This window comes from Myotis nattereri, assembly GCF_964212035.1.
Source record: "Myotis nattereri genome assembly, chromosome: 2".
Taxonomy (NCBI): domain Eukaryota; kingdom Metazoa; phylum Chordata; class Mammalia; order Chiroptera; family Vespertilionidae; genus Myotis; species Myotis nattereri.
In genome coordinates, this window is record NC_138076.1 from 17,471,178 (window position 1) to 17,490,277 (window position 19,100).

A 19,100-nucleotide genomic window follows, 5' to 3' on the forward strand; every position below is an offset into this window, starting at 1 on the left:
GGAGGTGCTAATCTAGCCTTTGCCTGAGGCTATCCAGCAAATGCCTCTGTGCCAGGCTTGGGCAGGGCGGGTCCCAGGGGATCTACAGGGCAGGCGGAGCGAGCAGTTATGGCTGCTCTCAGTCCCATCCCGAGAGGCTCTGCCTCTCAGTGTCCTAGCAACCGCTGCAAACCTCAGAGAGAAAGCTGCCGTCGAGTTCTGACCGATGCCAGACAGTCCCGCTTCTCCCATTTGAGTCTGGGTCTCCAGAGACTCGCCTGGAACTCGAGCTCAGAGCCTGAGACTCCCTCCGGATTGAAACAGACAACCGCGCCCTCAGCCCCCAGCCCGCTCTGCACGCACCTCCGCACCTTTGTATTTTACTTCCTCACTGCGCCTCCTCTGAGTCTCGGTGTGCTTTTCTCTTTCCTTCTAGTTGTAGGATTTCCCCTCAGCCAGCCTTCCTGTGATTCTGGGTGATGTCCATTCCGTCTTTTAGTTGTATTTTTGAAGTGGTTGTGCGAGGCAGCAATCTCCGGTGTTTACCTATGCTGCCATCTTGGTTTCTCCTTGTTTTATTCTTGACTGGGTTTTTTTTCTCTCTCTCTAATGAATGCTTCCATTGTCCCTAAAATTGTCCAGGATTAATAAACCAACTTTAACGGTAGAACCATTCATAAGGACACTAGGATACCTGACATCTCATAGAATTGAAGCATATACCAAATTAGCAAGATTCCATCAGACATCAGGACAGCTCTGAAGACCTCAGTAACAGGAGTTCAGAGATGTTTTCTCTAGTGGAAGACTATTAATGTGACTCTGCTCCAACCACATTCATTTTCTATAGCTTTGCATTCACGGTTGAAATCTTCAGAACAGAAAAGCATTTTTGGTCACTTTGGGCAGCATCTGTCCCTTAAATAGTCAGCTATTGTCATGGGAGTAAGGGCACAGAACCTAGACATTGGCCTCTGGTACCCTTCCCAGGACCAACAGAAAAACCATCCCAATCAACGTCTCTTTCCAGGGAGGCTCTGGTTTGCTTTATGTCTGGTCTGTTCCAGTCTCCTAAGTCCAGAAAATGGTCTTTTTTAACCTTTCTATTCACAAGTAGTTCTTGAGCTTTATTTACATGTAAGTGAAAAAGGATTTTTTTAAAATTCCCTCAACAGTCTTGAATGCAATAACTGACTTTCTTTGAGTTTAGAGCATTGTAGTGTGGATGACTCAAACAACAGAGATTTAATTTTCTTAGTTCTGGTGGCTAGAAAGTCTAAGATCAAGTTGTCAACAGATTCAGTATCTGACAAGGGCCCCCTTCCTTGCAGACCACGGGCTTCTCACTATGTGTTCACATGGCCTTTCCTTGGTGTGTGTTCTTGGTAAAAGAGATCCCTGGTATTTCTTCTTCTAAGGGTACTGATCCCATCAAAGGGGCCCCACCCTCATGACCTCATCTGAACCTAATTACTCCCCAAAGGCTCCACCTTCAATTACTATCACATTGGGGTTAACATATGACTTTTGGGAAGACACAGCATTCAGTCCATAATACATAAGCATATGTATTTGAAACTGCTCTTGTGTGCTCTGAAATATACTAGACTACGTAGGATACCGTGTTTGTCAGCAGTGTCTATACCTCCCAGAGTTGGCCCTAGGGAGGGAGTTCAGCTCTTGAGGATTATAATGAACCTCTGTTGGTTTGGTCACAATGCTTTAGGCCCATCTTGAAGATTGTCGGCTGTCCCTGTAGCCTGTCAGGTTGGGTTGTTTCTAAGTAACTGTTCTCAAATTGATATCATAACTGCTGTCCAGAAACTGTCCTTTCTCCTCACCTTGTAAAGAAGACAACATTTACACGTGTAAAGTTTCAGTTCATTATAAGGTGGGCTTTGGTGAAGTATAGGCAAGAGAGTAAAAAAGTTGATTTTGAGAGGCACAGATTTGACTTGGCAGTCATCTTATCCTGACAGCATTTAATGTGAAGTCACTGTGGCCAGAAAATAATCTTGTTAGGCTTTAATTAAAAGCACAAGGTATTTTTTCACGTCTCCTCCTTATCTATCTCCCTCTTTCAAATCTCTTCCTCTTCCATATTCTCCCTACCCCACCCCCTCTGCCTCCTCTTCATCATCTTTGAACATTTAAAATGTTTTGGGCTTGGCTAATCCCTATGGATAGAAACTGAGCTGAGCAGGATATTGATTACCAAATATGGTATTGCTGCTAAAGATACCAGAGGAATGTGGCTTGTATTCTAAGCCTCCAGCCTATGAAAAAGCTGCCAAACAAATTAGGTCATTTTAACTTCTTAGCTTTTTTAATAAGGAGCTGGAACTTTGATTTGGAACGTGATGGTGGTGCTATTTTCTCTCAGTGGAGGAGGGGTGTAAAGAGGGGGGTGGGAGGTGGGGGAGACTCCCTTTGGTGTGTTTTAGGACCTGAGCCACCAGCTTAGGTTATGTAGGAGCCAAGCACATGTGTGGAGCCTCAGCTGACTCTGAAACACCAGTGAAAAAGCTGAGGCATCAAATTCAGATATGCAGCCTCATTACCTGAGGCTGGAAGCTCCGGAGGACTGACCGGTCCCAGGATGTTCTCCTCGCATTGCCGTGGCTCAGGCCACAGTGCTCAGGTTGATGGGGCTCAGGTTTAAGAAAGTTGCTTCTTCATAAAGAGGTTCATGGTGTTTAGTGCTGGTGAGGACATACTGAAACTGATGGCAGGTTGTCACATATGTGCCTGAGGGTGTGTGATGTGAACATGCAGATTCTATCACAGCATACCTTTGAGTGACACAGGGACTGCGCTTGCCTCCCAGAAAGACCACAGCCTTCGGTTCCATGTTTAGAAATGTTTCTTCTGTTGTGATATTAGTGCTCATAGAGTAAAATGCTCCTAAGAAGAGTGGATGGGAGTGAACACTGCTTCAGAATTTTGCTTTGTTCTTTTTCCTTATACTGTATACGTTTTTAGCAATATAATACTAAGGTTTCCCAGATTAAAACAAAAACTGAGACCAGTTAAAAGAATTTCTTTTTCTGTCTCATATAACACACTTCTTTTCACTTTTTGTTGTTGGTTAGGGCTGCACAACTAGAGTCCCTTTCTTTCACTCCCCCCACACCTCACACACACCTGTTTGCCACCTTCAGTTGGTTTCAGAGAATCTTAAATCAGGTCCATAGAGAAATTCCACCCACCAGAACATCTGGGTCAGGCTCTGGCCTTCGTTGTACCTCCCAGAGGACCTGTCTTTCCTCTCTCTCCCCCACTTTATTTCTCTTACTGTTGTTTCCATCCACTCACAAGCTCTTCTTCCCATCTTTGGAACTAAGCCTGTGAAATTCAGTTGTTCATCCTGATCAGCAGAGTCAGAGATTCTTACTAATTTCCTGTGGAAATTGCTCTTGTTTTTCTTCAAGCTAATCAAGGAGAAGAGAGGGGGCTTTGGGGCCCACAGGCCTACCTGTGTTCTTTAGGACAGTCATTTTCAGAACTTCTTTCCCAAAACATATACAGACAAACCTGGGACCCAAATCTGATTTCAGTGTATATTTATACACTATACTGGGGTATCTTTTTGATGCTATGGTTTGGGTTCAGAATGCCGGCTATTGAACATAGGTATCATGAAATGATTTGTTGTGCTTAGCAATGGAGGCATTCTTGAATGGTGGTCGGGGGGGGTGGGGAGGGCAAAATACACTTATATTGCCCTAAATCAGCAGTTCTCAACCTGTGGTTCACGACCATCGGAAAACACATATAGCATATTGGATATTTACATTATGATTCATAACAGTAGCAAAATTACATTTATGAAGTAGCAACGAAAATAATTTTATGGTTGGGGGTCACCACAACATGAGTAACTGTATTAAAGGGTCGCAGCATAAGGACAGTTGAGAACCACTGCAAATCTTGTATTTTATAGTGTATGTGATTTATTTCATTGAATGTTTTTGTTTTAGGTAAACTGAAATAATGCGGTCAGGGTAATTGAAATGACTATCCTCTCTCTGGCCCATATAATCTGTTGTTTCTCTGTGTAGCTAATAAGCCAGCTATAATCAAGATCAGGACTTAACCACATCAAGACATTTAGATTTTATATAAATTTATAAGGCAACTGAAATTAAATGATACTTGTTATATTGAAATCTTAAAACTGTTTAATTCCTGTCTTAGTAACTCTGAGTACACGTGTCACTGTTATGAAAGCTCTCCAGTTAGATAGGGATGGGAATTTCCCTCTGTAAGTTGAGGCATTGAAGAATCGCACTGTTTAAGTCAGTGTCAGTGTCAGAACGCGGGTCAGGCCTGGGCCTTTTGTTATATTTCAGGAGTTAGACTTTCTAGTATTGCACAGGGTTTTACACTAATCTCTTTACTCTTATTGGTAACCATTAATTGAAGTGTTTATCTGTGCTCATAATTTGCTGGTCTAAGTTTAACACTTGAATTTGAAAGTCTTTGTTCAAGAGGAAAAGCCATGAAGAAGAGTTGAAAACCCAGGTAACGAAAAAAGAAGTAAACGAAATCTCCCTGGCTTTCTGGACTTGTTGGGTTATGAGTTTTCATGCGTTCTATGCAAGTAGCGGGAATGAGAGCTCTTGATGACTTTTTTTTCTTTTTCAGATAGGCCAGGATTTACTGGTGTGTTTATTTTGTCATCATTCTGGTTTGACTCTAAGGAAATGAAAACATCTTCCATTTGTTCTTTTATTTCCAAAGGGCATCCGCTTCGATCCTGAAATTCCGCAAACACTACGACTAGAGTTTGCTAAGGCAAACACGAAGATGGCCAAGAACAAACTAGTAGGGACTCCAAACCCCAGTACTCCTCTGCCCAACACTGTACCTCAGTTCATTGCCAGAGAGCCATGTAAGTGGATCTACTTTTCATTTTTATGGAAAACAAAAACAAAAAATGGATCACTAAGACTAGCTTATGTGCTGCATATGAGAGCATACCACGGGACGGAGCTGGCTGAGGGTGATGTTCAGTTCCGTGGAGAGGCTGCCTATTCTTGCTGTCCGAACTCCAGATACAGCTGTCTTGTTTGTGATTGTCTGTCTCAGATGATGGTTCGGCTAGATCAGAGCTATAACTACAAAATTTGGATGTGTTGTAGATTTTCTTAATGGTCTTGACTTTATCGTGAGTATTCCCTATTTGCCTTGGAGTGTAAACCCTTTTTTATTTCCCCATTCTTGGACATGACAGTTAGTTCTCAGCAATCACTTTATTTCATTCGTTGGAGAACATCAGTTCTGTGGTTTGGGGAAAATACAATGTTAAAAGTGAAAGAAGCAGATATTAAGAAGTTTATTCTATTTTTGAGAACAGTTTGGTCATAAATCTCAGGGGGAAAGTAAACACAACAAAGCATTTATATATTGGACCAATCAATTCCAGCAAACCAATGCCAGTAAAGATTTAAGGAAATCTGGGGCTTTCTGTGTTAAATTAATTGGATATGAACACTTGACTAATTGCTGAACAAGTATTTTACCCCACTTCATGAGCTTATATCCTTAAATGTCCAGGCTACAATTTCTGTGTTTGATTGAAAAGATTGCCTTAATTTTCTTTCTCAAGCTCAATCACTAGCAGAAGTGAGGCGTGAGATGGCCTCAACTTGTCCTTTCATTGCGTAGCTGTGTGTGATTAACTATGGCAGGGCATTCAGGAATCCCAAATGACTTGTTGTTATTTGGAATATTCCTATACTCTTCGTTCTTCATCTTCTTCTCAAACCACATGATCTTCATCTCCTTCCTGCGTTCTCTGACAATATGTTTCAACTTTTCTTATTGAAATTGAAGATCACATGGGCTCCTTTCTTCCCCTGTCATGTGCCTGTCAGATTTAATCAGGTTACTTTGGAAGTTGTAGTCATTCTGTAGCTCAATCACTCTTGAGAAAGCTGCTGCTTGTTGGTGGAAACTAACAGATGAAAGACTTTCTCCCCCAGTGTGTTCTAGAATTTTTCTGTGAAGCCGCAAAATAATAACAGAGAAAAAAATTTGTTCTTCCATGTCCTAGGGCAGTGATGGCGAACCTTTTGAGCTCGGCGTGTCAGCATTTTGAAAAACCCTAACTTAACTCTGGTGCCGTGTCACATATAGAAATTTTTTGATATTTGCAACCATAGTAAAACAAAGACTTATACTTTTGATATTTATTTTATATATTTAAATGCCATTTAACAAAGAAAAATCAACCAAAAGAGTTTGCTTGTCACCTCTGACACGCGTGTTATAGGTTCGCCATCACTGTCCTAGGGAAACGAAATCTTTGTTTATTTGGAAAGGAAATCTAAAAGAAAGTTTCATTTTAAGGTGTAGGGGCACTAAGGGAGTATGTATAGACATTTCTTACATAATTCTGTATCCCTACAGCATCTAGCTCAGTACCTTGTATATTGCATAAATTTATAAATATTAAATAAAAATTTTTTAATTTAGCTACTTGCAGAATTATTCCATTTGTATGACTTTTTTTCTGAAAATATTTTTCTCTTAATTAAGGCATCAGAAAAGAGTATTTGTAGGATACTTTGATTTAAAAAGATAACCTAGAGCAGTGGTCGGCAAACTTATTAGTCAACAGAGCCAAATATCAACAGTACAACGATTGAAATTTCTTTTGAGAGCCAAATTTTTTAAACTTACACTATATATGTAGGTACATTGTTATTAACTTAATTAGGGTACTCCTAAGGCTTAGGAAGAGCCACACTCAAGGGGCCAAAGAGCCACATGTGGCTCTCGAGCCACAGTTTGCCGACCACGGACCTAGAGTAACTCTTTACTTTTTGGAGAAATTGCCTGCCTCAGACAGGAAGTGGAATGCTTGCCATACTTGACCCTTTCAGTTCTTTATACAGTGCTTTCTCTGAGAGGTCAAAATGTTTTCTAAGTCTGCTACAGCAGCTCTATGAAACAGGTAGCCAGCAATGTGATAGCCAGTTCACAGCAGGGTACACAGAAGCAATGGAGATGAACAAAGCGAACATCCACAAATCCCTGAAGTCACAGGAGAGCTTAGCTGAGTTTAGACACTGCTTTGGCCCACTCTGCCTACCTCCCTTCACTGTGTACAGGACAACTCAGAAGTGCTCAGATAGTTTCTATGGTGGGGTCAAAACTTGCCTGTCAGCCAGGCTGGGGTGGCTCAGTGGTTGAGTGTTGACTCATGAACCAGGAAGTCACTTCCTGGTTGGTGCACTTGCCCAGGTTGTGGGCTCGATCCCCAATAGGAGTGAGTGTGCAGGAGGCAGCTGATCAATGTTTCTATCTCTTTATCCCTCTCCCTTCTTCTTTCTCTAAAATCAATAAAAACACATTTTTTAAAGAAAAAACAACCCCTGTCTGTCTGCTAATGGCACAACAAACTTGAAGCTAAAAAAAAGAAATCCAAACAGCCGTATGTTCTTAATATAGCTCCTTTTACGACATAGAGGCCTTGACAAACAGCAGTTCCACTGTGACTCAGATCGACCTTATCATCTATTACCATTCCCTCTTGAATTGGTAACTTCCCTGTCATATTCACAGAATTGTCTCTTTTCCAGAAGCATTCTGCAGACTAAGAACAGTGGTGGTTCTGAACTGGCGAATCCAGTTATATTTGCATACAACTGGTGCTCTAGGTGAGCGGTTTAATTGCCTGTCAGGAATAGACTTGCCATGGAATCATAGACTTTGGAGTTGGAAAAATGCTATAGGTGTCTCTGTTGTAGACCATTAGGGAGAGGTTTTTATAAATGCTTCTCTAACATCAATAAAAAATATACATATTTTTTAAAAAGCTGTCAGCCCAAGGGGTTGGTGATAGTTGTCAGGAAACTCAAACTTTACAAGGGCTGTAGAAGATTCCTTGCAGCTTAGTCTAGATTGCTCCAAATCAAACCATCATATTTGCTGAGCACTGGCTCTGTTTGTGGTAAGTGTGAAGATTGAGAAAACCAGGTATTGCAGCTTGCCAAGGCAGAGATGGTGGCCTCAGTGGAGAACCTTGGTCTTAGACTTGAAGATGTCAGTGAGAGTTCTGACTTTGCCAGTTAATCATCAAGCTTTGTGACCTTAAAAAAATTAACCTTGTTATGTTCTTGTTCCTTCAACTATAGAAAGGGAATAATACCTTTTCATGATTATAGAGCTAAAAAAAACACCATATGATTGTGTTGCAGATTAAATGATTGTAATATATGTAGAGTACTAGGCAAATGTAAAGTATAATCTTTTTTTTAAAAAAAATACTGGTTTTAAAGAAAGAGGAAAGGAGATATAGAGAAACATCAATGTGAGAGAGAAACATCAATCAGTTTGATCCCCAATAGGGATCGAATCTGCAACCTAGGTATGTGCACTGACCAGGAATCAAACCCACAATCTTTTGGTATGTAGGATGATGCTCCAACCAACTGAACTACTCAGCCAGGGCAGTCTTAATTTTTTTAAAAAGCACTGAGTTGTTTTTCTTTTCTAATAGCTAAAAGTAGATATTGATCTTATAAGGTAGCATCGCTGTATGACTGTATCCAATTGTCTTTGCAAATTAGGAGAAAGGATTAATAAAGTTCACATACAATCTCAGGAAAGTAGTACATTTCCCTAACTAAATTTTTATTAATTTGAGCTTCCCCTTCTCGTACTCTTTTGTATATAATAAAGTAAGGAAAATACTAGAAGAAAGAAAGAGATGTAGAAAAGTTATCCTACATAATAAAAGGCTAATATGCAAATCAACCAAAGAGCAGAATGACTGGTTGCTATGCAGGAGCTGCCCCCTGGTGATCAGTGTGCTCTCACAGGGGGAGCATAGCTTAGCCCGAAGCCCTGAGCCAGGCTTATGGCTGGTGAGTGCAGCAGTGGTGGTGGGAGCCTCTCCCGCCTCCGCAGCAGCGCTAAGGATGTCCAACTGCCCTACGGGGAGTGGGCCTAACCTGTCAGTCAGACATCCCCTGCGGGCTCCAGGACTGCGAGGAGGGCACAAGCCGGGCTGAGGGACCCCCCGTCCCCCGCTCCAAGTTCTTGAATTTCGTGCACCGGGCCTCTAGTGTTATATAAAATTCTTCTAGATTATCCATTTGATTGTACAGAAAAGTCATGTTCTGTAGTGTAAGTACTCAAGAGATGAAAACAGGGCAACTCACTGTCACTCTGAGTTTTGTTTTTCTCAACCATATAATGATAATACTCTGTGCCAGACACTCTGCTAAAAATTTACATGAATTATCTCATTTGATTCTCAATAGCACTATTTTACATTTGAAGAAACTGAGACATAGGAAGGTTCAGTAACTTGCTTGAGATTACATAGCCTTCACGTGTTATGGATTGAATTGCATTCTACCAAAATTTGAATGTTGAAGTCCCAACCTCCAGTAGCTCCAAATGTAACCATATTTGGAGGTAGGCCTTAAAAGGGGTGAGTAAATTAAAATGAGGCCATTAGGGTGGGCCCAATATGACTGGTGTCCTTATGAGATGAAAAAGAGATACCTGGGATGTGCTCACAGAGGGGAAAAGCCATGTGTGAACACAGCAAGTAGGCACTGCAAGCCATGGGCAGAGGCCTCCGGAGAAGCCAAGCCTGCAGACACCTTGACCTTGGACTTTTAGCCTCTAGAGAACTCTGAGAAAATTGATTTCTATGGTTTAAGTCACTCAGTCTGGTATTTTGTTACGGCAGACTAATATATCAAGTGATAGAGCCTGTATTTAAATTCTGGTCTGTCACTTCATTAGTTTTATAACTTTGGTCTAGTTACTTAAACTCTCTGTGTCTCATCTATAAAATGGCAATAATAATTGTATCTCCCATTGGACTGTGAGAATTGAATTAATTGACATAAGTAAGTTAGAAGACGGACACATAGTAAGTACTCAGTTACTGTTAATGTGTGCATGTCAGAATATCGGTGCCTTTTGTCCCTCATAGTTGTGAGGGTGGAGGTAGCCAGCACTCACAGAGCCTTTACTCTGACTCCGTAGATTCCCCCTTTCAATTCAAATTTTATGGAGCAAATGTCAGAAAGCTCTAGACCAGACCCATAGAATCAGAATTCCTGGCATTGGACTACAGGAATCTGAATTACTGCCAAGTTCTAGAGCTTTCTGACATTTGCTCTGCATTTTTAAAAGCTCTTTTGGTGATTCTGATGCACCGTCAGGTTTGAAATTACCAGCAAGGAATTTTCAAGTTAAGTTGTCCTTTCTACTCACTCATCTCCTCCTCCATTGCACTCCCCCCGCCCCCGCCCCCCCCCCCCCCCCCAACACACACAAAAGCAAAAACAGGCTCTATTAAATGGAGACTCTTTAAAAACTTATAAGCACATAGCCATTTATGACTCATCAGACCACTTCCTAGTTTTCCTGCGACATCACTGGAATTTCCCATTTATCCAATACTGACCCTGGATGGGAGGAGAGCCCAAAGTGTGAAAAGGAAGTTCTGGAGAAAGATGGTAATAGGGACTCTGGGCAGTCAGAGACCTTGGGCAATAGTAAAGGAAAGAGGTCAGGAGATGGACACAGTGGGGAGGCCAGAGGCAGCCAGCTGCTGAGAGTAAAGCCGATGAGTACATCAAAGTATGGAAGCTGAGCTTACAGGATTGTACACATTTGACTTATGCGCATTCCCTCTGAGACACCTCCACATTGGGGACTGTCTAGGGGTTCTGTGCCTGTGGACCAGTGTGAAGCTACCAGAAATGATGTTCACAGAAACATGCCAATGATTTCCATTCTGCGTATCCAGACTTCCTTTTGATTGAGTAACCCAGTGAGTGGTCTCTGACCCCCTCTCGCCCAGCACAACCAAGCGTTTGTGGGCCCCATTGTCACATCACAGAAAAGCCCACAGTCAAGAGCTAGGACACATATGCATTTGCCATTCAGGATATGTATAAGAATATCTATCATGTGCTTCGACCCCAGGCATTCTGAGAAATACATAAAAACATGAAACAAAACTGCAGTCAATAAAGACAGCAAACTACTCTTAAAAAACCAGAGGCCTAAACTAATGTTTATTTCCATATATGTCCCACTCTGACAAAGCAAAAATATTGTTTTCCTTTTATAAAGAAGGGTCAAGCATTTACTGAGCCAACCAATATTTACAGGCCTACTTTCATTCACTCTATCTTCAAACCTGCACACATTCCTAGTTTTTCCTTGATGTGTGTAATTTTGATAATCTTTAATAATAATTAAATTTAAAAATATTAAAGTAATATTAGACAATGGAGGGGAGGAACAAGGTTGGCAACATAGGGTAAACACCTGAACTTGCTGCCTCGCACAACCACATCAAAACTACAGCTAAAAGACAAAACACATCATCCAGAACCACGGGAAGGTTGGCTGAGTGGAAGTACAACAACTAGAAAAAAAGAGAAAAGCGCATTGAGACTGGAAGGAGGTGCAGAAGTGCGGAGGTACACAGGCGCACTAAACAGGCTGGCAACTGGGTTCCCCGTGGTCTTTTTCAGTCAGGAGGGAGTCTCAAGCTCCTGGCTGCTCTGAACTCGTTCCAGGCGAGATTCTGGGGACCCAGACTCATACGGGGAGAAACTGGACTGTCTAGCATCAGGTCCGAACACGAGGGTGGCTTTCTCTGAGGTGCTCGCAGTAATCATTGTTCCTGGACGGGGCCATGGGACACAGAGACCCAGGGACCTCTTTGGGACAGGGCTGATGGGCAGCCATTGCTGTTTGCTCCGCCCTGGTAAATCCCTGAGATCCCAGCCCACCCAAGCTGTGTGCAGAGGCTTTTGCATATGAATGGCCTGGCTTTTGCAATCTAAAACCTAACAAACTGCAGCTGGGTCACAGAGCCCCAGAACTTCCAAAAGAAGGCCCAAGGCTGGATAGCAGCTTGCATTGCTTCACAGCTGCACCTCATCTGGGCACCTCCAAACCTCAAACAAAGAGGAGGAATCTGCAGATCTCTCTGTAGCTCCTGCTGGGTGGCCTCAGGCAGTGGCTGACTTTGCACCTCCTTGGAGTTCCAAAAGCCGGTGTACCCAGTGGTCAGAGTGAGACCATACGATTACAACTCTTCAGATCCATAATGACACACTCAAGGGGCAGACTCAATAAGCACCAAAGCCCCACTGAAGCAAGTCCTGCCCCGTAAGGGTGTCTCCAGCACAGCAGTTATTCCATTGTAGACACAACTAGTCCTCACAGCCAATTGGCCTGGAGGTCAATTCCTCCCAGTGATACCAACAACAGTCAAGGCTTAACTACAACAAGACTGTGCACACAGCCCACAAAGGGGTGCAACAAGAATATCCACCTCAGGTAATTAGGGTGGCTGAGCCACTGGTCCCTATGGGACACCTAGCACACAAAGCCACTCTGTCAACACAGGGAAGCAGCCAAAATGCGGAGACAAAGAAACAGATCACAAATGATAGAAATGGAGGAAAGCAAACTACTGGATATAGAGTTCAAAACCACGGTTATCAGGTTACTCAAGAATCTCCTAGAAACCTCTGAGAAATTTAGTGAGACCCTCGAGGATATGAAAAAGGACCAACTAGAAATTAAGTATACACTGACTAAAATAAAAAATAATAGTTCCGGTGCAGGTACGGGTCGGCGCACGCGGCCGCGAGCCGGTTGACTTTGCGGAGCCATGGATGGCTTCAGCTCAGACTTCAGAGGCTCCGGCGGCAGCAAACTGGACCCCGGGCTCATCATGGAGCAGGTGAAGGTGCAGATTGCCGTGGCCAACGCGCAGGAGCTGCTGCAGAGGATGATGGACAAGTGCTTCCGGAAGTGCATCGGGAAGCCGGGGGCCTCTCTGGACAATTTGGAGCAGAAATGCATTGCCATGTGCATGGACCGCTACATGGACGCCTGGAACACCGTATCCCGTGCCTACAACTCGCGGCTGCAGCGAGAACGAGCCAACATGTGATCGGGAAATGCGGTGCCTGGCTGAGCCAGTGGGCCGCCCCACCCGTGTTCCGTTTCCACAAATGTGCTTTGTGAGGCAGGGGCCAGCGTGTGCGGGCTGCCTGCCGTGGTTTATGAGGATGAGACTGGTGCTGGGACACGTGGAATTTTGTCCCCCTCCCCCTGGCCAGGCCAACCTCCCACCTGCCAGCGAGTGTAGTTGGGGACTTGGGGACCCTGGAATTTCCCACAGTGCTGGCAGCACTGTGGCACCTTTCCTGGTGTGCCCGGGTCACCTTTATGCCGGAGCCGTAGACTTCATGTGGGCCTGCGGGGTGGGGATATGGTCAGACCCCACCTGAGCTGTGACCTCCTGGGGGTGGGCTGACAAATAAATGGATGAGGGAGGGGTGGAGAGAGTCTTGTGTATCTTCCCTGGAGGAGGCCTGTGTCTAGGGTACCTGGGTCCCCCTGCCCAGACTGAGCCTCAGTCTCTGCCCCCTCCCCGCCATTTTCCCCCTGGGCACTTGCTACCGTTCCCTGGATGACACCAAACGAACCCTGAAGATGAGGCTGAACCCCAGCCCCAAAGGCTGGGGTTATGGCAGCCCTCTTCCTGGGAGGTCTTGCTACCTCACCCCACCCACCTTTCATCCCAACTTTAGGCCTTGGGTCATGGGCAGGCAAGTAGTTCTTGCTGTGATGTGCAAGTGTGTGAGCCAGTAAGTTAGGGACAAGGGGCTTTTTATTGGAACAAAAGATACAGTAAAACTGTACTCCCACTGCCCGCAGCACTCCCTGCCCACTGTCTGGACTGGACTCCCCTTCTTGGACTGGTGGCTGGTTGGTTCCTACTGCCTTGTCCTCCCAGGCCTGGACAGCCATGGGGTGGTCACTCCTGGATGTTCTGTGTGATCCAGCCTCTCACAGCAGCCACCCGAGTATAGACACCTGGGAAGTGAGGTCGCCCGCAGCCATAGCCCCAGCTGGTGACCCCAGTTAGCACCCACTGGCCAGAGGGTTCCCTGCAGGCCAGAGGTCCCCCAGCATCACCCTGAGGGAAGGAGAGAGGAAAGGCACTCAGAGCAGGCCAGTTTCCCCCACCTCCCATAGCAACCCTCGGGCAAGAGAGGACTGACCCGACCTGCACACCTTGGGTGGCTGGCCTCCACAGGAGTCTCCTGGGCTCCCCATGTGACCCCAAGTGAGTAGCCCTGTGAGCCTCACTTTTACTATCTGGGAAATGGGCTTAATGCCAGGACAAGCCATTCATCTGTCTGGCAGACATTTGTGAGCACCTGCCACAGGTTCCCTAGTAGAACGGCCTTACACTGCATGCAGCCTGTTCCCATTCCTCGCCCGCAGGGCAGCAGTGAGGATGTGGCGTGGGAACTGGCTCGTCGTGGATGCCCAATAAACAGTGGTCCATTAAACAAACAAACAAACAAAAAGAATAACATACAGAGATCCAACAGCAGACTAGAGGATCCCAAGAATCAAGTCAAAGATTTGAAATACGAAAAAGCAAAGAACACCCAACCAGAAAAGCAAAAGGAAAAAAGAATACAAAAATATGAAGATAGTGCAAGGAGCCTCTGGGACAACTTCAAGTGTACCAACATCCGAATTATAGGGGTGCCAGAAGAAGAGAGAGAGCAAGATACTGAAAACCTATTTGAAGAAATAATGACAGAAGACTTCCCCTACCTGGTGAAAGAAATAGACTTACAAGTCCAGAAAGCACAGAGAACCTCAAAAGGAATCCAAAGAGGACCACACCAAGATACATCATAATTAAAATGCCAGGGGCAAAAGACAAAGAATATTAAAAGCAGCAAGAGAAAAACAGTTACCTACAAGGGAATACCTATAGGACTGTCAGTTGATTTCTCAATAGAAACTACTATGCAGGCCAGAAGGGAGTGGCAAGAAATATTCAAAGTGATGAATAGCAAGAACCTACAACCAAGACTACTCTACCCAGCAAAGCTATCCTTTAGAATTGAAGGTCAGATAAAGAGCTTCACAGATAAGATAAGAAAAAGCTAGACACAAGCGAGGAGAAACCAAGATGGCGGCATAGGTTAACGCCAGAGATTGCTGCCTCGAACAACCAATTCAAATTACACCTAAGGGACGGAACAGACATCATCCAGAACCACAGGAAGGCTGGATGAGTGGAAATTCTACAACTAGGAGGAAAGAGAATATCATACCCAGACTCAGAGGAGGCGCAGTGCTGAAGTGAAATACTCAGGTGCAGAGTGCGCACGGAGCGGGCTGGCGGCAGAGGGCGCAGTTGTTGTTTTCAATCGGGAGGGAGCTTCAGACTCTGAGCTCCAGAGCCGGGCAAGTCTCTAGGGACCCAGACTCAAACGGGAGAAGCGGGACTGTCTGGCTTCGGTCGGAACTTGAAGGCAGCTTTCTCTCCGAGGTTTGCAGCGGTTGCTGGGACTCGGTGAGGCAGAGCACCTAGGGACCAAACTGCAGCCATAACTGCTCGCTCCACCCGCCCTGTAGATCCCCTGGGACCCGCCCCGCCCAAGCCCTGCACAGAGGCATTTGCCGGATAGCCTCAGGCAAAGCCTAGATTAGCACCGCCCTAGAGATCCAGCACAGAAGTTCTCCCACTGCAGACACAGCTGATTCTCATAGCCAGTTGGCCTGGAGGTCAAATCCCTGCCAGTATTACCTACAACAACCAAGGCTTAACTACAACAAGACTGCGCACAAAGACCACAAGGGGGTGCACCAAGAAAGCATAAAAAATGCGGAGACAAAGAAACATGACAGAAATGGAGGATACAGAGCTCAAAACCACACTTTTAAGGTCTTTCAATAAGTTTCTAGAAACTGCCGATAAACTTAATGAGATCTACAAGAAATCTAATGAGATCCTCGATGTTGTGATAAAGAACCAACTAGAAATTTAGCATACGCTGACTGAAATAAAGAATATTATACAGACACCCAACAGCAGACCAGAGGAGCGCAAGAATCAAGTCAAAGATTCGAAATGCGAAGAAGCATAAAACACCCAACTGGAAAAGCAAAATGAAAAAAGAATCCGAAAATACGAAGATAGTGTAAGGAGCCTCTGGGACAGCTTCAAGCGTACCAATATCAGAATTATAGGGGTGCCAGAAGATGAGAGAGAGCAAGATATTGAAAACCTATTTGAAGAAATAATGACAGAAAACTTCCCCCACCTGGTGAAAGAAATAGACTTACAGGTCCAGGAAGCACAGAGAACCCCAAACAAAAGGAATCCAAAGAGGACCACACCAAGACACATCATAATTAAAATGCCAAGAGCAGAAGACAAAGAGAGAATCTTAAGAGCAGCAAGAGAAAGAAACTCAGTTACCTACAAGGGAATACCCATACGACTGGCAGCTGATTTCTCAACAGAAACTTTGCAGGCCAGAAGGGAATGGCAAGAAATATTCATAGTGATGAATACCAAGAACCTACAACCAAGATTACTTTATCCAGCAAAGCTATCATTCAGAATTGAAGGTCAGATAAAGAGCTTCACAGATAAGGAAAAGCTAAAGGAGTTCATCACCACCAAACCAGTATTATATGAAATGCTGAGAGGTATCCTTTAAGAAGAGGAAGAAGAAGAAAAAGGTAAAGATACAAATTATGAACAACAAACATGCATCTATCAACAAGTGAATCTAAGAATCAAGTGAATAAATAATCTGGTGATCATAATAAACTGGTGAATATAATAGAATCAGGGGCATAGAAAGGGAGTGGACTGACAATTCTTGGGGGTAAGGGGGTGTGGGGGGTGCGGGAAGAGACTGAACAAAAATCATACACCTGTAGACAAGGGGGGGGGAGCGCTGTAAGGGCATGGGGTAGGGTGGGAACTGGGTGGAGGGGAGCTATGGAGGGAATAGAGGAACAACTGTAATAATCTGAACAATAAAGATTTACTTAAATATTAGACAGTGGGTTTGGTAAGAATAGTTTTTATATAGACGTCTTGTTTGAGGTGGGAAGTAAGTTATTGCAGCATCATGTAGATGTGCTAATCTGACCCACTTTATTTACATTTTGATTTCATGAATAGTCTGTCTTTGATTAGCAATGGCTATTAACATTTTGCTTTGATTTTGTTTCTTGTTTATCTTCTCATTGACCAGCTATAAATAAATCCCTTAAGAACTCAGGAAGTGAAATCACAGAATTTTTTTGTAATGCAAATAACTGTCCCAACTGTAGTGTTTTGTAAACTCCAATTATTCATTACCTCTGCAGAGAAATGAGAGAATAAAGGAGTTAATTTACGGGGACAGTAAATTTTAAATTCAGAAAAAGCCATAGACCTATTCTTTAATGCCATGTTCTCTCCTCATCTGCTCATTAAAAGGAAGGCATTTCTTCCTCAAAAAGAGTTGCTTTTTCTTGCATAGCAGTTCTCGGAGTATTTGTCTGCCAACGCCTGGTTTGTCTCCAAGGTCCTTTAAGGGAGTCTGCAAGGTCCAACCTATTTTCATGAGAACGGCTTGTTTTTCTCAGCGTGAACAGTGGGCACAACTACTGGCACCATGTACATGTCAGGACAGTGGCACCAAACCGTGTAGTAATCACTGTATTCTCATACTCTGTTTTCACAAAACCCAGATTCACCTAAGACTTTTGTTGATGAAAAAGTGAAAATTGAAAAAAAAAAAAAAAGTGAAAATTATTGTCCTGGCCAGCATGGTTCAATGATTAGAGCATCTGCCCAAAGACCAAAGTGTCTCAGTTTCCATTCCTGGTCAAGGGTACACACCTGGTTTGCATGTTCCACCTGACCAGGTGGGTGCAGGAGGCAGCCAATTAATGTGTCTCTCTCACATTGATGTTTCTCTCTCCCTCTCCCTCTCCCCTTCCCCCACTCTCTTTTCCTCTCCCTCCCTCCTTTCCACTGTCTTTAAAAATCAGTGGAAAAAATATATTCCAGTGAGGATTAACAAAAACAAAAAAAATAAAAATTATTAATTTTATTTCATCTCAATTCTTGAATACAAGTCATGTTATTCTTTTTTGATAAAATGGGGAGTACACATAACGTACTCTGCAGTTAAATTGTGAGTTGAACTATCTGCTTTCTTCATGAATGCATTCTTAGTTAAAGAAATACTGATAGGCAGACTGGTTATTCAGACTTACATATTTGGCAGACATTTTCTTGAAAATTGATTAAATGAGCATGGCATTTCAAGAAAAAAATAATATTGCCCTAGCTGGTTTGCTCAGTGGATAGAGCGTTGACCTGCAGACTGAAGGGTCCTGGGTTCGATTCCAGTGAAGGGCACATGCCTGGGTTGTGGGCTCAATCCCCAGTGTGGGGCATGCAGGAGGCAGCCCATCAGTGATTCTCTCTCATCATTGATTTTTTGTCTCTCTCTCCCTCTTTCTTCCTCTCTGAAATCAATAAGAATATTTATTGCAGTAATAAAATTTGAGCTTTAAAGCAAAAATTAGATTTTTTAAAAACTATGAATCTCACAACTTTCCAATACAAGGACTTTTCTGATAAATTGGTATTGATATTAAAAAATTTTTATTGAATAAAAAAGAAGTCAGCATTTGTAAGATCAGCATAATTTATTGGACCAATATTTCCCAGATGATCAATGCATCATATTATTAAATCACGCATGGGTAAAAGATCCATCTAAAGTATAAAATGGAATTTAATGTGACAGTATGAAAAGTTCATCGGTAAGGTTTCAGATTCCATACTGCAACAAATCTTTTGGTGTAACAAAAAAGGAATAGCCACAATTCCTTATACAAGATATTAAAATACGCCTTTCTTCACAAGCTACATAACTATATGAGGCAGCCGATACAATACATTGCAATAGATTGAGTTAGAAGTGAATATGAGAATCCAGTTGCCTTCTGTTAAACCAGATACAGTAGTGTCCCCCCTTACCCACCAGGGATATGTTTCAAGGCCTTCAGTGGATATTTGAAACTGCAGATAGTACTGAACCCTATATATACTATATCTACCTATGATAAAGTTTAATTTATAAATTAGTCACTGTAAGATTAACAACTAATAAAATAGAGTAATTATAACAGTATACTGTAATAAGAGATGATATGAGATAGATGATACAATGCCTGCATGATGAGACAAAGTGAGGTACTCAGAATGGCATGCAATTTAAAACTTA

At 43.3% G+C, this 19,100-nt stretch overlaps 2 protein-coding genes across 3 annotated transcripts in view; both read left to right on the top strand.

Annotated features, from left to right (window-relative positions):
• The window catches only part of RBPMS (RNA binding protein, mRNA processing factor), a 179,917-nt gene that overhangs the window by 106,270 nt on the left and 54,547 nt on the right, over positions 1 to 19,100 (top strand). For both annotated transcript variants that reach the window (XR_013995515.1, XM_081083046.1), the window contains exon 5: positions 4,723 to 4,873. Coding sequence is in view for 1 of the 2 variants with exons in the window: in XM_081083046.1 (XP_080939172.1) it covers positions 4,723 to 4,873 (151 nt within the window). In the remaining variant the exon portion in view is untranslated. The remainder of the gene's footprint in view (positions 1 to 4,722; positions 4,874 to 19,100) is intronic.
• On the top strand, positions 12,035 to 14,449 carry LOC308513189 (mitochondrial import inner membrane translocase subunit Tim13-like). The gene has a single exon (XM_081083048.1). The coding sequence runs from the start codon at positions 12,650 to 12,652 to the stop codon at positions 12,932 to 12,934; it is 285 nt and encodes a 94-aa protein (XP_080939174.1). The 5' UTR covers positions 12,035 to 12,649; the 3' UTR covers positions 12,935 to 14,449.